General features: G+C 36.5%; 1 protein-coding gene across 3 annotated transcripts in view; it reads right to left on the bottom strand.

The window, feature by feature from the left end:
- PIK3CB (phosphatidylinositol-4,5-bisphosphate 3-kinase catalytic subunit beta) overlaps positions 1-20340 on the bottom strand; it is a 179840-nt gene that overhangs the window by 66486 nt on the left and 93014 nt on the right. For all 3 annotated transcript variants that reach the window (XM_061420465.1, XM_061420458.1, XM_061420451.1), the window contains exons 7-11: positions 18253-18423; positions 17250-17327; positions 5171-5422; positions 3416-3512; positions 465-595 (exon numbers count right to left, since the gene is read on the bottom strand). In XM_061420465.1, coding sequence (XP_061276449.1) covers positions 465-595; positions 3416-3512; positions 5171-5422; positions 17250-17327; positions 18253-18423 — 729 coding nt within the window. The remainder of the gene's footprint in view (positions 1-464; positions 596-3415; positions 3513-5170; positions 5423-17249; positions 17328-18252; positions 18424-20340) is intronic.

Genomic DNA, 20340 nt, shown 5'->3' with positions numbered 1-20340 from the left:
AAGCCCTTGCTGTAGCTTTTACAAAATAAGTCCTACTAACACCATATTCAACATAAATAATCTGTTCTTTGCATACCAACTCTAATCATGCTAGTGATTATCTTTAAACTGAACTGACACACTGGCACGTTTCACTGAATATTTCACATGTGTAGAGCTATACATGAATGCACTTACAGCCCTTTTAAATTGGAAAGAACCTCAGAGAACAATTATGATTTCCTCATTTTATAAATAAGCAATCTGAACTCCAGAGATGCCATGTCTCACTTGCTCACTGATAAAGCCAGTACTAAACAGAGCTGGCATCCGGCTCAGTGGTCTTTCCACTGAACCAAGTTATAAATGTATATAACATCTTCAAAGAGAAGCAAACATATCTAGCTTAAGTGATAAAGATACAGAGCCAAGAACTAGTAACTGAATTATTTCATACACAGTGCCACGTTAAATAATTAGCTTACCTTATCGAAGGGAGGATAGTAATAAGGTTGTTTTTTATTCTCTGGGAATTTTATGTGCAAAGCTGTTGCATTTTCTGTATATGGATTTGTTTGAACAGTTCCCATTGGATTCAACATTTCTTCAAGTTCATCTAAAATATGCAAATAATTTTGATTCTTAGGAAAATGTTTTGAAAACTAAAACAAAACCTTAATGGATTCCTATCATGAAAATTACCTTAAAAGTGTGTCATCAAGACCACTCTGGTGGTCCAGTGGCTAAGACTCCCCGCTACCAATGCAGAGGGCCCCAGTCTGATCCCTGGTCAGGGAACTAGATCCCGCATGCTGCAACTAAAGATCCTTCACGCCACAACTAAGACCCAGCACAGTCAAATAAATAAATATTTGGAGGGGTTAGAGGGGTGGGGGCTGGAGGACAACAACTGTGTCACCTATGGAAGTTTGATAGACGATATCACTAAGCCTCTAATCTTCTTCATACTTGGCACAAAATTTGAATGTTTATTTAAAAACATCTTTAAAATGAAAAAAATTAATAAAAATTAATAGCTACCTCACAACTTTCTTCAAATTTGTTCAAGTATTCTCAATCTACAAATAAAAAAAGGTGGAACTACTTTCACTTGCTCAAAATTAGGTGGTCCATAGGAATTTTTATTATTTCAACAAAATTAATTTCTTAGTCACATATGCTCTGATTTTCATAGTCATCACAGTACCCAAACTGGTAATTTGAGTGTCATCAATGACATTCCTTTTAACAAACCTAATGTTGGTAATATTTCTCTGTAATCTCAAAGCTGCTGATATAAACACCTTCTTTGGTAGTTTCTGAAACATTTCATCCAAGTGGTTCTTCTTCAAGACACTCCTTCATGTTCTCTATCACTCTAAGTATAGTCCATTCACAGATAATGCATGGTAATCAAAAGTCAACATTATCTTAAACTCTGGAGATCATATAACTTTCTCACTTCACAGAGAAGTAAACTGTTGAAGAGACATTAAACTCTGAGGAAACAGAGTTAGCAGTACAAACTAAAGTCTCCCCTCTCCAAACTATTTCTCTCATAACAGATTTTTCGCACATTCTTTTGTACTTTAGTAAGGAAATAAAAGATAAAACTATATTCTGTCCAGTCCTGATGTCCAGGTAGTATGCAAACCCAGAATTGTCTCTCAAAGCTAGAAAATCTTTCCAAAATACTTAAAAGTTTCAGCTCTTTAATCAGTCCTTTGCTTATCAAGTTTAATACTCTCAAATCTCACAGATTCCATTTTGACCTAGATTGAAGGAATTCTCATAATTTCCACACTTCTAAAACTGACTTCTCAGCAAATTAATAATATCCTCTATTTGTGTTATCTACATAATAGTGTTATTTTGTCCTATCAATTGCAACCTATCTAAAGTCCAGTGTAGCAATTTAGTATTATCAGCCCCAAACATATGAAGAGCACACTGCACAAAATATGCTATTTTGCCTTAAAATAGGGAGAAAACTAGAAATTGGTGTTTGTATTTCCTGCTATATGCATAAGGAGTTAACGTGATTATAAACCTTCTAATGAGAAACTATGAACTCTAGATATTAGAGTATTTATAGTTCCTGTGTTTCTAGCTTGTACCTACTGGCATAAATGTGAATTCTAGAAACACAACAAGCAGAACAAATATCTCCAACATTTTGTTAGAGATAAATTCAGGTCCATGGGATGACAAGTTAATTGCAAAACTTGTCAATTTTTCTAAAAATATCAGTCAAGTTACTTACTGATTTTGGAGAATGTGTGTGAGTCTAAATTAAAATTTTCAGAAAAGTATACCACTGAATGGAATAATATTTACTCTGAAACTACAGCACCTCTTAAGAAATGTGTAAATGCACACCACTCGCCTATATTTAGGGAATAACGTGGTAAGTGAAAATTAATGGAGGTGTATGCAGGAAAGGGTAGGAATAAAAGAACATACACAAATAAAATACTAGAATGTGAGCAGTTTATAAATATGTCTGTGGATAACTGATTATTCAAATACAGTTTCAAGGGTAGCAACTACTAAGATAGAACATTTAAAAATGTTTGTCACCCACAAAATAATTTTTAAAAGCAAGAAGGTTCACAATTTTATGAAACAGATTAACCAATGATGAAGACGGGGGGAAAAAGCCAGTATTTTAACACAAAATAAAATCTCCAACATTTGGGAAAGATATAAGAAGAATGGAAAGAGTCAAGTAATCTTTTGCACAAATCCTAGGTTTGAACCAATTATGTTAAGACTGACTTCCCTTTTTCATCCATAAAAAGCCATCTCATCTCTTAACATGAGAATGTAAGCATTTCCTCTAGTTATTATCATGCAGTTTTTAAAAATGAATATTATTGTTTAAAAGTCAGATAAGAGTTATTTCCTTAGTATTTTTTTCCTCCACTGACACATAATTTTAGGAGTACTATTTAAGCCATCTCACAGGAGTACTATTTAAGAAATACAGGCGTATGGAAGATGCTCCTCTCCTAGCTCAAGTTTCAGGCTAAAGCTAACTAAGGAATAAGTGTTTTTACTATCCTTCCAATGTTAGTTAATGTTTCTTCTAGTCTAGAAGTTTAGAACAACTAGCAACAACAGAGGTTGTTATAAAAAGACATTGTTTTTAAGAATTTCTCAGAAACCTATAAAAAATAAAATAGTTAATGTGAGTATACTCATCAAAGTAAATATATTCAGATACAAACCACTTGTAAATATATTTATATTTATATAATATATAATATTTCCCAATATAATCTTTGGGAAAATCTATTTTAGAATAAATAATAAAAATATGAAAAGATGGTTTCTTTACTGGACTGAAAAGAGAGTGAGTGATAAAAACATGTTAACTAGTCCCCACATGCCAAAAATTACTCTTTAACACTAAGGATTAGAATGTAAATCTTACCAGGAAATGAAGACCAGCTGTGTAATATTATATCTCCAGATCTCAACTGTCCTTTAAAGTCAAAAACCATCGTATTTACCCAGGCTACAGGATAATGCTGTTGAGAAAGATACCATTGCATAAATATGCTAAGAATGAACTTTAAGGTATGAACAGGCACATGCCTTTTGCTTCAATATTGTTTCTAGAGTTCTAGATGATTTCCCCACAAATCACCCAATATAAAAACAAGATGTACATGGAAAGATGCTCAACATCTTTATAATGGTTTACAAAAATTCTAAAAGCTAATTAATGTCTCTCACAATAGAATATGCAAAAAATACAACATTTATTCTGCATCTGTTGCAAGTGATGAGGAATTTTTAATAATTCAAGAAAATATGTCTGATATAATGTCAGATTATGTGTCTTAAGAGCTTTCAGTCTACATAAATCTTAATTTGGCAAAAGGCAATGTCTCTAGGTATTGTAGAATTTATTTACATTTCTAAAAAGGAAACATCAAGCTAACAGAACTTTTATGTAGACAATTAGACTAATTAACCTAGTCCCAGGAAATGGATACCCACTGCAGTACTCTTGCCTGGAGAATCCCATGGACAGAGAAGCCTGGAGGGCCACAGTCTATGGGGTCGCAAGAGTCGGACACGACTAAGCACATACAGTGCAGCACAGTACAGAACAGAAAGGCTATAAAAGCTTGAACACTTTGACAAAAAATATGTATCTGTGGAGGAAAAAAATACTAAGGAAATAACTCTTATCTGACTTTTAAACAATAATATTCATTTTTAAAAACTATATGATAAGGCAGGAGGGAGGAGGGTTTAGGATGGGGAACACATGTATACCTGTGGCGGATTCATGTTGATATATGGCAAAACCAATACAATATTGTAAAGTTAAGAAACAAAATAAAATAAAAAAAAAGAATATCAACAAAAAACTTGGAAAAAAAAAACAAAAGAAACAAACAAAAAAAACTACATGATAATAACTACAGGAAATGCTTACATTTTCATGTTAAGAATAAAAGGATACAAATTCTTATAGATAAATATAGTAACCACATTTTTTAATATATAAAATTCATATACCCATCTTCAAAAAAAAAAAAACCCTTTCCATAAAGTAAGAAGAAAACAAAAAAGACTTGAAAATGTGAAATGGAAGATGAGATCAGGTTCACCATCCTTTATCCACAATTTCAAAGTCTAAGAAACTCTTAAAAAGCAAAGGTTCATTTATAACTCATTTGACAATAAAACATGACCAGAAATGACATGAAGCTAACTGACAGCCTTCATTTGTCTCATTTAGTGTGAATATTCATATATTTCACTTCTAGAACTGATGTGTTTGATTACCGAGTTGTCCCAGACCCTACATGGGGTGTTGAGTGATCTACTATCTTTCTAAAATATATAAAAGTTTGAATTCTTAAATACGTTTGACATCTGAAGTTTTAGTTAACCTGTAATATTTTAACTCTCTTCATTCTTAACTATATTTTCTAAAAAGCAAACATTTATAATAGAACACTTATATTTATGATATTTACTAAATTTGCCAAAACAAAAATGAAAGCGACATAAGGGAGACTTACTGTCTTTTCAAAAATCAATTCTTAGGGACAAAAATTATATGATATAATTTCATTTATATTAATCCATTATTTTAAAGTTTAAAATTATCCCATTATGTTATTATTATTCCATTATAAAACTTTTTCAGAAATTAGTATATAACTACCACTTTTCCAGATTTCCTGATGGTCTGATACTTAGAGGGATTCATGGTTTTAGTTGATTTCTTAGTTTTCACTTTATCCAAAACTGCATAAACAGCAAAACATAATCGAGTCATTCGTGGCAGGTCACAAGTGTTGATATCAAATTCCAGTGGTTCATTCCAAATATGATCATTCTTCCCTGATATCTCTGAGCTTACGACAGTTTTACACAGGAGTTCGGTACCATGAAAAAGGCCGGCCCTGACATGAACCTGTAATGACGGAGACAAAAACAAACAGAGAGTCATGAATACTGCACCAGTAAAACATATTTGAAGAATGGAGAAACGCATACTGGCAGAAGAAGCAGACAAACTCTAGGAAAGTCTATTAGTCCACAGAACCACATGTAATTCACAAAACTGTTAGCTAAAACCTATTTTTCACGTACTAAGCAGACTAGCTAAAACATGTCTCAATGCTGTAAATGGATCTAAAGAAACCAAGACCATAAGTATAAAACCTACTGCTGCTGCTGCTAAGTCGCTTCAGTCATGTCTGACTCTATGCGACCCCATAGATGGCAGCCCAACAGGCCCCGCCGTCCCTGGGATTCTCCAGGCAAGAACACTGGAGTGGGTTGCCATTTCCTTCTCCAATGCATGAAAGTGAAAAGGGAAAGTGAAGTCGCTCAGTCGTGTCTGACTCTTAGTGACCCCATGAACTACAGCCTACCAGGCTCCTCCATCCATGGGATTTTCTAGGCAAGAGTACTGGAGTGGGGTGCCAACTACTACTATATGCTTATTTCCAATGAATTCATTTACTAAGGGCCTTGTCTTAGTCTTCTGTACAGCTGGGAAGGAAAGGGTGGATAAAACGTCTCCAAAATCTCTACTTACAAATAATTTATGAATCAGTCATTATAAAAGTCAACTTAAAGATATTCTATCCATATTTACGATTATCCTACACACCACTGTCTTTCATTTGTGAAAGACTCGGGTTCAGAGTGATGTAGGACATGTGCAACATGTCCCAGGAAATTTTACTTAGTCATTTACATTGTTTTATAAAACAACATGACATGATTATCTCCAATTTAAAAGTGAGTGGTAAAAGTAGAATGAGTACTAAAACACAGAGCCTAGGACTTTCCTGATGGTCTAGTGATTAGCATTCTTTACCTCTACTGTAGGGAATAAGGGTTCAATTCCTGGTTGGGGAACTAAGGTCCAACATGTCACACAGCACAGCCAAAAGAAGAATTTATACAAAACTCAGCTTTGAGTAAAAACACACATATGCAACTTTCAGAAAGTCTTTGACTTTGGAAAGTCCAAATATTACTATTCAATTAAATACTCACATGGCCAAGTATAGTACAGACTGAAATATACAGAATGACTTTTTCTGAATTGCACTGTCAACACTGTAAATCTATCCAATGAAAGACATGATAAAGAATATATATGTGTAACATTATTTTACCTACTACAGTGATGGTGGCAGGGGTTTTGGTGTGCATCACCCACGGTGTCTCCTTCAGAAGAAACTGCTAAACATCTCTCCATTAAAATAAAAGGATGAACTACAAACACATGACTAACTAGACTGTTTTGACCTTAAGAGATTCTGGGTATTATAACTGAGCATGTTTGCCTTGCTTTGGATGCTGTCCATATTGCAAGGAGAGAGTAAATCCTGTAGTACACATCAAGCAGTTACATAGGATTTTACTATATAAATATCTACTGCAAATCTTGCTCCTGGCTTTTTAAACTATTAAACATCTCAATTATTTTTTAAGAAGTCATATTTTATATATTCTTTGTGTATATATGAGACTGTGTGTGAGTACAAGGGCATGTGTGGGTAGGGCGAGGCATGCTTACCTCAAACCATTTGTGAAATGAGATTAGGGAAATTATAAATAAAACAAAATATAAATAAACCATATTTTGCATCCTTTGTATGATAGAATGGAAGATAGGAATTTCAGGAAAAAAATGATATTCAGTTCTTACTCTCAGTGACATTAAAGGCTTATGAAACTATCACCTTTTGTATACAGAATATATAGTTTATTCAGAAAAACCATAAGTTTAAAAATAAATATTCTTCAATGTTTTTTTGATAAAGACAAGATACTAAAAATAAACTGCTATGCTTAAAAACATTTGCATCTCTTGGTTTTTGACAATTTTTGAGAAATAAAAATAAATGAGCCCACTATATAAAAAGTACTCAATAAATGTTATTTAATACTTTAAAAACAAAAACAAAAAAAAAATGTGGCTATCACTGAATCAACCAACTATTGGCAAAATGCAGATATATGGAAAAAGTGAAAGTGTTACTCTCTCAGTAGAGTCCAACTCTTTGCCACCCTGTGGACTGTAGCTCCATGGGCTCCTCTGTCCATGGACTTCAGAGAGAATACAGGATAGAATACTGGAGAGGAATGCCTAGGTCAGGTGAATATAAAAACTCAAAAAAGAACTCAAGTAGAATGAACTAGAAAAGTTCATTCAGTTACCCTAGCTGTAAACAGCAACAGCCAAGTCTGCTGTGTGTAAAAGAGTAACTATAAAGAATGACTCTAACTTGGGTGTGGTAACAATAAACAAAAAGAGACCCAGCACATTCTGAAGAAAACTGCTGAAATACCAATCACTGTCTAATAGTCAAACTGTGATCATTTAAGACCAAATCATTAGAACTAAGTCTGACTGAGAAATCTCCTAGTAATCCTCTAATATAACTGAAGTTCATACATGGTTAAAAATAAACAAGAGGAGAAAAACTTATCTACATTTGAAATGAAAAACTTTGTGCTTTCTGAACTTAGAATCTCCTGATGATTTTTGTTTTCAGAAAAAGCAGTTAAAAATTATTCTCTAAGTTTACATCATGTGAAATTTTGTCAAAATCGCCACATTTCCTGATGCTTTGTCTGAATCACCATCAGGCTCTGAAAAGTTGAGGATTTTAAAGCACCATCTTGTTTAATTACAATCACACATTTTATTGGCCAACTCAGTAAACTTCTAGACACATTTTCACAAATCCCAGAATATCTGGAGATCAAGAGAAGGCAGGCTTGGTCATGGAAATGACTTTCCACTGTGGTACAGCCAGGATGCGTCAAGCCTACACATAGCCTACATTTCTGAACTCACCAATTAAGAATACTGTGTTGGGGAAGAAATCAAACTTTTTCCCAATATCAACACCTAACTTCATTTTTGTTCCACTATATGTTCCCTTTTTATTTAAGACAACTGAAAAATGATCAGTAGTCCGAACAGAGCCAAAGCGTTTGACTGTGTGGATCACAATTAACTGTGGAAAATTCTGAGAGATGGGAATACAGACCACCTGACCTGCCTCTTGAGAAACCTGTATGCAGGTCAGGAACCAAGAGTTAAAACTGGACATGGAACAACAGACTGGTTCCAAATAGGAAAAGGAGTATGTCAAGGCTGTATATTGTCACTCTGCTTATTTAACTTATATACAGAGTACATCATGAGGAAACGCTGGGCTGGAAGAACCACAAGCTGCCATCAAGATTGCCAGGATAAATATCAATAACCTCAGATATGCAGATGACACCACCCTTATGGCAGAAAGTGAAGAAGAACTAAAGAGCCTCTTGATGAAATTGAAAGAGGAGAGTGAAAAAGTTGGCTTAAAGCTCAACATTCAGAAAACTAATATCATGGCATCTGGTCCCATCACTTTATGCAAATAGCTGGGGAATCAATAGATGGGGAATCACCATCTGCAGTGATTTTTGGGGGCTCCAAAATCACTGCAGATGGTGATTGCAGCCATGAAATTAAAAGACACTTACTCCTTAGAAGAAAGTTATGACCAACCTAGACAGCATATTAAAAAGCAGAGACATTACTTTGCCAACAAAGAACTAGTCAAGGCTATGGTTCTTCCCGTGGTCATGTATGGATGTGAAAGTTGGACTATAAAGAAAGCTGAGCGGAGAAGAATTGATGCTTTTGAACTGTGGTGTTGGAGAAGACTCTTGAGAGTCTCTTGGACTGCAAGGAGATCCAACGAGTCCATCCTAAAGCAGATCAGTCCTGGGTGTTCATTGGAAGGACTGATGTTGAAGCTGAAACCCCAATACTTAGGCCACCTGATGTGAAGAGCTGACTCATTTGAAAAGACCCTAATGCTGGGAAAGATTGAGGGCAAGAGGAGAAGGGGACGATGGAGGATGAGATGGTTGGATGGCATCACCTACTGGATGAACATGGTTTTGGGTGGACTCCGGGAGTTGGTGATGGACAGGGAGGCCTGGCGCGCTGCGGTCCATGGGGTCGCAGAGAGTCAGACACGACTGAGCGACTGAAATGAACTGAACTGAACTGAGTCCAAACAGGCTGAAATTCCCACAGTTTCATGAAATACGAGTGTGCGCATGCATGTGCAGTTGTGTCTGACTCTTTGCGACCCCAGGGACTGTTGCCCACCAGGTTCCTGTGTCCATGGAATTTTCTAGGCAAGAATACTGGAATGGGTTGCCATTTCCTTCTCCAGTGTATCTTTCTGACCCAGGAGTCAAACCCACGTCTCCTGTGTCTCTTGCATTGTCTGGTGGATTTTTTACCACTAACGCAGCTGGGAAATCTTCGAGAAGTATGGGTGTGTGTTCAGTCACTTTAGTCATGTCCAACTCTTTGTGACCCCACGGACTTGTAGACTGCCAGGCTCCTCTGTCCATGGAATTTTCCAGGCAAGAATTCTGGAGTGGGTGGCCATTTCCTCCTCCAAGGGATCATCCCAACTTAAGGATCAAACCCTCATCTCCTACAATGCAGAGGATTCTTTACCACTTAGCCACTGGAGAACCACTTAATAAAAAGGCATGTTTGCTCTGACTTAGTGGGAGAAGCCCTGTCTTACACTTAACTAAGGATTTACAGATGTCAGAGGCAGTTACATTAAGATGTATTAATTCATTGCACAAATATTTATCTAGTGTTACAGGTACTGAAATAAGAAGATAAAAGGATTAAGATAGTTTTTTCTTTCCTGAGCTTCTATCTATTTTAACATGATAGGAGTGCTAACAGCCACAAAATTAGGCTTATAAGGTGTTAAGATTTTTGACTAATAAGAATCAAATTATGATTTTGAAAGAGAAAGTATCTGGGCTTGGAATTGTCTGAGTTTATCATGTTTAGGGTTCACTGAGTTTCTTAAATCTGTTATATTTATGTCTTTTGCCAACTTTGGAAAGTTTCCAGTAATATTTACTTTAGTTTTTCTCAGCCACACTCTTTCTCTTTTCTTTCAGAGACTCAGATTAGACAAGTGTTAGAGCTTCTGATATTGTTACTCAGGTATCTGAGGCTCTGTAGAGTTTTTTCTCCATTTTCTTTCAAACTATTGTTCAAAATGGAAAATTTTATTGATTAATCTTTAAGTTCACTCTTTCTTTTCACACTATTTCCATTATTGAGGCCATTCAGAGTTTTTTAATTCATTATTTGTTTTTCACTTAGTTCGTCCTTTATTCTCCCTCCATATTCACAGGTAACACATCCTCAGATTAAACCTATCAAATATGAAAACTGTTTTGGAAAAAAATTCCAAAAAGTTATAATAAGCATATTTGAATTTGCTGTATTCCAGTAACAATTTATATAGCATTTACATTTTATTAGGTATTATAAGTAATCAAGAGTTCCCTGGTGGCTCAGATGGTAAAGCGTCTGCCTACAATGAGGGAGACCTGGGTTCAATCCCTGGGTTGGGAAGATCTCCTGGAGAAGGACATGGCAACCCACTACAGTATTCTTGCCTGGAAAATTCCATGGACGGAGGAGCCTATTAGGCTACAGTCCATGGGGTTGCAATAAGTAATTAAAGCATGGTTTAAAGTATAGGTTGTGCATAGGTTTTATAAAACTACCATATCATTTTATATAGTAATTTGAACTTCCTCTGAGAATCCTGGAAGCAAACCCCTGCAGATACTAAAGTACAACTGTATATTGTGGCTAAGACTTTCTCATTTTTTCCCATTATTTTCCACTGTGTTTGTTTTGCCCTTAGTTGCTGGAGCATTTTTATAACAATTTCTTTAACATCTTTGTGAAGACTTCCAACATTCATGTCATCTCAGCATTGCTGTCTGTTAATTCTCATAGTCCATAGGGCTTAAGATTTTCCTCCTTCTTTTTATGCCAAGTAATTCTGAATCGTACCCTGCACATTTTTTATATTTATTTATTTTTGGCAGCACTGGGTCTTCGTTGCTGCTCAGGGACTTTCTGTAGTTGTGGCGCAGGAGCTTCTCATTATGGTGGCTTCTCTCGTTGTGGCGCACAGGCTCTAGGGGGCTGGGCTCAGTAGTTGTGGTGCACCGGCTTAGCTGTCTGTGGAATTTTCCCAGACCAGGGAATGAACCCATGTCCCTGCTTTGGCAGGCAAATTCTTATCCATTGCACCACATAGGAAGTCCTATCCTATACATTTTGACTATTGTAAGTCTCTGGGTTTTATTTATATTCTATAGAGACTGCTGATGATTTGTTTTAGGAGATAATAGTTAGTTTCAAACTGCAAGTTTCAACAAAACTTCTGTGAGGTGTGGTTCCAATACCAGTTCAGTTTTCAAATTCTTTGTAGGGCTATTTGGAACTGTCCAGTGTGTGCAACAAAATACAGTGACTAGTCTGAGATGCTGGTGATGGTTTATGCCACAGTTCTCAAAGTATATACGCAGTTGTGATTCTGATCCATATACGTACAGCTCAGGAATAAACCTAGAAGTTTTCTGAGCTCATCCCACTCTGAAATCATCCAAGTATATTTTGTGGCTGCCTAGGGCCCCCGTTTTATTGTCACCCAGAGAGAAAACTAAGGCTTCATTCACCCATATTTCCTAAAACAATGCTGAACAGAGAAGGCGGTTGGGGGGGGGGGTGTAGGGGGGGGGTGGGCGAGTGGGTATCAGGATATTCACATTTCCCTTAGGACGAACGACAACTCCTCTAATCAAACAGGGATGTTCAACTCTGCATTTTTAGCAACCACTGCTGTTCTGCTACCACTAGCGCTCTGCTACTGCTGCCTCAGGACTTCTAGGGAGACTGGGGCAAATGAGAATAGAAAACAAATTAGAGAGGCCAAAAATGGGGAGATCCCTACTGTCTTTTCCAAGAGTCAGAAGAAACCATTTCAAATAGTGGTGTAACTAGAGGGCAATCTGAGCTCTCTGTCTACACAAATACCATCTTCTAGATTTTAAGCAGCATTGATTTCAGGATTCTGCTGAATATCAAGATGGACATGAAAAGGGAAATGCCACAAGGCTGGTAAAAGATCCACCAGAAAGCTCTATGCTACAGAATTCTAAGTGCTTTCACAGTGAAAGCCATTCAAGTGCCAAACAGGCAGAATAATGAATCTTCACTGAACACCTAGGATTTCATTATAGACTCCATAGAATCATGTGATCTTACTCCAGTAAGATCTCTGGGACTGTGATTACAATGGATTTCACTCCCATGATTAGGTTTTACTATAAAACACAGGTTACTTTAAGAAAGGGAGGGGCTTCTCTGGCAATGGTATGGTTAAGGTCTGTGCTTCCACTGCAGGGAGTGCAGATTCAATCCCTGGCTGGGGAACCAAGGCTGCGCATCCCACATAGCATGCCCAAACGAAACAAAAGGGCGGGAGATTATCCCTCATGGGCCTGACCCATTGGTGAGCCCTTAAAGGGACCAGCTTCTTCTGGCAGGAGATTCAAAGCCAGAAAAGGATTTAATGCTTGAGAAATACTCTGTTTCAAGAATTGAAAATAGAGCCAAGAACAAGAACCTGAAAGATTCTGAGAGCAATTCTCAGGCAAAAGCCATCAAGGAAATGAGAACTTCAGTCCTATATAACTGCAAGGAACTGAGTTTGGCCAATAACTTGAATCATCTTGGAAGCAGATTCTTCCCAAGAGCTTCAGTAAGTAATGTAGCCCAATTAACATCTGGATTTCATCCCTGTAAGATTATAAGCAGAAAACCCAGCCACACCATGCCCAGACTTCTGAACAACAGAAATATGAACTAACAAATATGTGTTGTTTTAAGCTGCTAGGTTTGTGCAAGAAAAAAACTAATTTAAGGGGCTGTAATGAACTTAATGCCAATAGATTTAAATAAATTTTAAATTCTTCAAAAGACAAAAATAATCAGAGCTGACACAAAAGAAATAGAAATTATGACTATCTATCTATCCAGTAAAGAAATTAAATTTCTAATTAAAAACATTCCCACTAAAAAAACCCTACTTTCAGGTGCTTGGAGTAAATTCTACCAAACATTTACAGAAGAAACAACACCAATCCTACTTAAACTTATTCAGAAAACTGAGGAGAGAAAGGCTTCTTACCTCAATTTATAAGGTCAACATTATCCCAATTCTAAAATCAGAGAAAGATATTATATGGAAAATACAGACCAGTATTCCCCATGAGCACAGACATAAAAATGTATACCAAAATATTAATAAGTCAATATCAGCAATATATAAAAAGGCTAGTACATCCTCAACGTGTAGCGCATAAAACTTTTGAAAATCAATCAAATTGGGGCTTCCCTGGTAGCTCAGTGGTAAAGAATCTGCCTGCCAATGCAGGAGACGCAGGTTTGATCCATGATCTGTAAAGATCCCACTTGCCAGGGAGCAACAAAGCCCTTGTGCCACAACTATTCAGCCTGTACTCTAGAGCCGGAGAGCCACTACTGAGTCCACATGCCGCTACTACAGAAGCCTGCGTGCCCTAGAGCCAGTGCTCTGCAACAAGAGAAGTCAAGGCAATGAGAAGCCAGCACACCGCAATTGGAAGCCCCCACTCACAATTAAAGAAAAGCCCATGCAGCAACGAAGACTGCACACAGTCAAAAAAGTGATTAATTTAAAAAAAAAGAAAAGGAAATCCAATTAACAGACTAAAATATAAAAGCTACAAAATCATCTCAATAAATACAGAAAAAGCACTGGACAAAGTGAAACTTTTTCTATCCCTTTTAGTATAAAAACTCTCAGCTAAGTAAAAAGAGAAGAAAAATTCTTGAATAAAGGGCATGTGTGAAAAACCTACAGGTAATATTATACTTAAAGCTGAAAGACTAAATGCTTTTCTTTACAATAAAGAACAAAACAGAAACATCTACTGTGATGGTTAATTTCATTAATCCATTGACTGGATCTTGGGGTGTCCAGATATTCTGGTTATTTCTGTGACAGTGTTTTCTTTTTGATAAGATTAACATTTAAATGGTAGACTGACTAAAGCAGATTACCTTCCTTAGAGTAGGTGGCTCCAATCCACTCAGTGGAAGAAATGAACAGAACAAAAAGCTTGGCCCTCCTGAGACAGAATTCTTGCCTGACTAACATCAGCTCTTCCTGGGTCTTGAGCATATAGAACTTCCACAGGAACTACACCATAGGTGCCTCCTGTTTCTCAGGCATTCCAGGTGGCACTAGCCTGCCAATGAGAGGATGCAAGAAATGCCAGTTCAATCCCTTGGCCTGGAAGATCCGCTAGAGTAGGAAATGGCAACGTGCTCCAGTACTGTGGCTTGGGAAATCCCATTGACAGAAGAGCCTGGCAGGCTATAGAGTCAGACACAACTGAGCGACTACATACAAACAGACTCAGACCGGAACTAAACTATGGGGTCTTCTGGTTTCCCAGTTTGCAAACAAACTTCACAGACTGTGGAACTTAAACAACTCCATAATTATATGAGCTGATTCCTTAAATAAATCTATGTGTGGTGGACTTTCTTGGTGATTCAGTGGTTAAGAATCTGCCTGAAAATTCAGGGGACATGGGTTCTATCCGTGGCCCAGGAAGATTCCACATGTGCCACTATTACAGAAGCCCGCAGGCTCTAGAATCTGTGCACTGCTAAGCCTGCAAAGCATAACTAGAGAACAGCCCCTGCTCGAAGCAACTAGAGAAAGCCCATGCAGCAACAAAGACCAAGCACAGACAAAAATTAAATAAATCTCTGTGTGTATGCATATATATACACACACACACATACACAAACACCCTATTATTATTTTTCTTGGGAGAAACCTGAGTGATATGTTTGCTCTCATCATTTTTATTCAGTACCACACCGAAGGTCCTACTCAGTACATCAAGAAAAGAAAAGTTTGGAAGGAAAGAAGTAAAGTTCCCTGCTCCCCATCTATCCCTAATCTTTTTTTTCCCCTCCAGATTTCTCTTCAACATTATACTGGAACTCCTAATCTGAACAGCAATTAAAAAAAAAAAAAAATGAGATGTACGTAGAAGAAAGTGATGCCATAATTGCATTAACGTACTTCAATTCATCTATGTAACCTCTCTGAAAAGAGAAAAAGGGTAGAGGAGGGAGAATCAGAGAAGCAGATGGAGTGGGGAGGGAGAGGGTACTTTAAATACTATATTAAACCCACTAGTCCTAAAAATATATGACCACAAACAATAAAATCAATCCAGCTTGGAATATCTGATGGAAGTTGGTAAAACCTATAGAAATAAAATGTTACTCACAAGTAATCTGTCAAAGACAAAAATAAAGCATAATGCCCAAGAAAAATAAAGGCATATAGTAAACGCTTCTTTGGTCTTCTTTAGGAAGAAACTGAGTACGGATGAAAGGCTTCAGAGAAACAATAGCTACAAAAGAATTCAATAGCTAATAACAATAACCTAACAAATGGGAAGAATAGTAATTCCCATTTTTAGAATGCAAATTATCCATGGATTCATACAAACCACTGAGCAAAATGATACATATATGTTTAAAAAAAACACTCCATATGTATAGGTAGGTATATTGAGGGTATATTTGCCAATATATGACTTCTGCCTTTAGAAACGTAATATTCAAGGAACTCTACTGAATATTTAATAATCCAGAGAATCATCCAAGATATAAAATGAACAAATCATAGATTAATATATATAACATCATCCCTTTTCTTTAACAAACCAACCGATCAATAAAATAAACACAACCATAAGTTTATATATATTTGTATAAACATGGAGGTCACTCAAGGCTTATTGACCTTGAATCCCATGTGATGGTAAAGAGATGAGGAGGAGAGATCAGCAACTTCTTTCTTAAATCATATTTGGACTTTTTTTAACTGCTGCAACAATCATGTTATACTTTTACAACTGGAAAAGATTAAGAAAGAAAGTTTAAATTCAAGAGGAAAATTAAATTACCATTAAAATAGAAAACAAGGCTAGTTGGTCTTAAGCATACTCATTAAAAATTAAAATCTAGCTAAGAATATAAGAGAAAATACCCTTATTTTAATGACAGCTACCCAAAGAATCTTTAATGTCCACATAGAAAAACAAGCCATTGGTAATCTTTGGCAAGGTACTCCTGAATATATCCTCATGCCAGCAAACATCTCAAACTAACTGAATCTCTTTCTTGGATCACAAAACTATTCACTTCATTTCCTGCCAAGCAAAATAGAGGAAAATGCATGCTTTACACTTTGAAGCAAAATGCCTTGTTAAGTCTTTACTTAATTGTAGGGGTGGTGCAATAAATCCCCATGTGTTAACAAGTTGTGGTCTACAATGTAGTCATCTATTTTATTTCAGGAATGGCATTACATTTTCTGTCTGTTCAGCAAGTTTAAAAGGGAAAAAAAAGGAGGGGGCGGCGCCTAAAAGAGGCTGAGGGAAGCTCTGACCAAAGCTGAGAAAGAAGAATAAGCCTGCACAGAAACATGTGACCTACAGTTTTGGCTTAAATTTCACTTGCTGAACTCTTGATCTAAACCAATTTCTTTTCCATAACATACACTGGGGAAATGTCAATCTATCCAGTACATCTCCAACTATGCAAAGAATATTTTTTTTTTCAAAGAATATTTTAAAACAAAAATTTATAATTGTTCTATAATAACTGCCACATTCTATATCCTATAACAGACCAAAATGGATAAAATGTAGTCTCCAATCTGTCATTAACTGAGCATATTAGTGAATTCAAATAACAGAGCAGAAGACAAATTCAAATCTAAACAAGTACTCACTTTTACAGTTTCTTCTGTGTTAAGTTTATTTCCTTTAACCAAGACAATTTGGAAAGGATTGTTATTTTCCCAAACATGCTGGTAAAAAATGAAAAAATACAGGGTATTAATGTTTAATTTTAATTAAGAATTCATTTAATTACTCATTTTTTAATATTTAATTAAGAAATGAATATTTGAGGCTAACAATGAAACTGTCTTATCAGTTTGCATGTGCATTGGTAAAATAATGAAAATACAACTCTGAACTAACAACTGAAAACCACATATATTACATTAAGCATCACAACCACTAGCCCTTAGTTCTCAAGGCAAAACAATACTGCTACAAAATTCACTAGACACCATAAACAAATGGTATTAAAAGCTTTGGATAAATAAAGAATTGACTATATAAGTTAATATACAGGTAATATCTTAATTATCAAGGCATAGTTTTTCTTAAGATGGAAGAACTATTTAAAAACTGTTAAATAGTTAAATGAACCCAAATCTAAAGGTCTGCTTTATAAAAATAGTATATGCTAGAAGAAATGTCTTTGTTACATTTAAAGTCTAAAAGTTCAATAAGAAGAAAACAGACAAATTACACCAAAACACTATTATAAGCTAATACAAATGAGATATACCAGAAAATCAACTATCTCAGCACACCTAACTTTTCTACTGGTATGCCTCAACTTGCTCTCTGAAGTCTCACATTTAGCTCTAGTCTCAAAATATACTCAATTTGAGGGCATTTTTCTTTAGCACCTAAAGATAAACAAAAAACATAAATGACCTATTTAGAATCATATGTAGCTTGGGTATGGAAAAAATAATAGTAGCTTAAAAGGTTACTATTAATAAATGGTGATGCATCTTTAGAAAACATGAATTAGCTTCCATAGGAGAACTGAGCAAAGAATATGTGTGGGAGGCTCAAACATACAACCTAACAATAGCAACAATAAAAAAATCACATGGCTTTTAAGGTCACCAGAAGTTCTTATGTGAAACTTACAGAAATAATTCGAGTTTTCTTTGGTGGTAAAGGAAGAGGAAGGTTAGATGAATTTCGATTTATGGCAGCCTCTATGGCAACCATCTCCTGTTCATACAGCTTCTTGATCTTGCAACATTCCACAAGTATAAAATGGGGCAATGTTCTGTTCATTACACAGTTCCGGATATACTACAGTGGCAAGGGAGAGTAAGGCAAGGATTTTCAAACAAAACTTAAATCAAGAGAAAAATAAAATTAAGCTAAACAACATTAAAACAATATTTAAAGTCTATATTAACAATTCAATGTCAAAAATATGAGAAATTAAAATCAGAACATAAGAGCTGTAGCACGGTTTGTCCAAGACCTGAGAGCTGTGATGCGCCGAGAGCTTTAATGTCCGTTGCTCCAAATCTTTGTTGTGACGAGACAAAGAACCGAGGGACATACACTCGCGTGACATTTATGGTGCCGTGACTCGGATTTAACCTGGCTGAAACAACCTCTACGTAGAAGAGGCCAAGCACAACAGGAGCCCAACTCAGCAAAGCTCCCGGGCTAGAAGCGGAAGGCGAAGAAACCCAGCGCCGGGGAAGGCCCATCGTGCTGGAAACCGGGACAGCGAAAAACGAACTCAACAGAAAGCTCACGCGGCCCAGTCTCAGATTCCAGAAGACCTCCGGTTAAGAAACCTTGGACCACTGGACAAAACCCCAAGAGGGGTTTTCAGAAGATACTCTGACCAATCCCGAGGAAATCTGGTACACTGATGGAAGCAGCTTTGTCTTGGATGGAAAAAGAAGAGCCGGCAGTCAAGGTACCAGGACATGACTCCTAGATTCACTACTCACGAGTCAAGCCATGGAAGAAAACAGAAGAGGACACTCAACACACCTGTCAACCAGCTACAACATGCAGTGCCAGTTTAACAAAGATATAAAACTACAGCTGACCACGGAAAATATCACACACCCTTGGACACCGCTATAAGAACTCTGAGGCTTGAGACTAGCAAGAGGGGGAGGCCCAATACCCCTCGCCGCCCCAGTTCAGCAGGGAGTAGCCAGAAAGACCTCGACGCCCCTATTCCCAAAGAATTGGGCCTCCCATCTCTTGAGGGGGGAATGTTAGGTAGGTAGAATAGGGAAAAGGAGTCCAAAATGGCGGTGGCTAAAAGACAAGGAAGGTCCTAGGGCCAGAGTTAAGACTTCAGGCAGAACAAACAGCACTCCTGGCTAAGCCCAATTTGCATAGGGCAGGCCCAGGTGGAGGAAAAAAAACATATAAAATCAGAACATAAAATAGCTATCATTAAGTGAACACCTTCTTCAAGGTCAGAGCTAATCTTCTTAACTCTAAAAGACAGATTCTCCCCCTTTAATAGATTAAAGAACTGAAAACCCAAAGGCTAAGTTACACATTTAGTATCTCTAAGACCTGGAATTAAATCCACCTGACTGAATTTTTTTGTTTGCTAAACCTTAGAGAAATATGTGTCATAGTATATATGTTGTTTTGTTTTTTTTCCTCTTTTCTGCACTCCATACTTGACAGGATGACCAACTGGCACACTTTTCCAGGGGTAGAACTTGATCATAGACTGTGATGCTACAGTGCAAGCTCTGTCCAGTAAGTCAAAAAAGGTGAATATGCAGTACATGAGTAGCCATTTTTTTAAAGTCCTGAGGTAGATCATGGTACCTTATTAGCACAGGCCTCAAGGCAACCATTACTGTCTTTATATCAAAAACCTACTTGCTATCCAAGTGTGATGCTCTGTTTTATTTCCATGAAACCAAAATAACTCTCCAGAGGCATATAAGGAAAAGGGTGATTGTTTACAATACCAATGATTCTAACAAAATGAATAAAAATACAATGCATTCCTCACCAGAATAACTTTCCTATACAGATATAAAGTGTGATTCAGTTTAGATACTATAAGGTATACAGTATACTGCATTCAATTCAGAACCACTGAAAATACATTTCTGATATTAAAAAAAAAAAATGTCAAGAATGGCCTACAAGTGGGAGTTAACATGATACTATGATAAATATATTCATTCAAAAACTTTTCACTATGAAAGATGTATCATTCCATTT

This window comes from Bos javanicus, chromosome 1 (assembly GCF_032452875.1).
Source record: "Bos javanicus breed banteng chromosome 1, ARS-OSU_banteng_1.0, whole genome shotgun sequence".
Classification (NCBI taxonomy): domain Eukaryota; kingdom Metazoa; phylum Chordata; class Mammalia; order Artiodactyla; family Bovidae; genus Bos; species Bos javanicus.
Note: the sequence above shows the minus strand (reverse complement) of the source record. Positions and strands in the feature narration are given on the sequence as shown.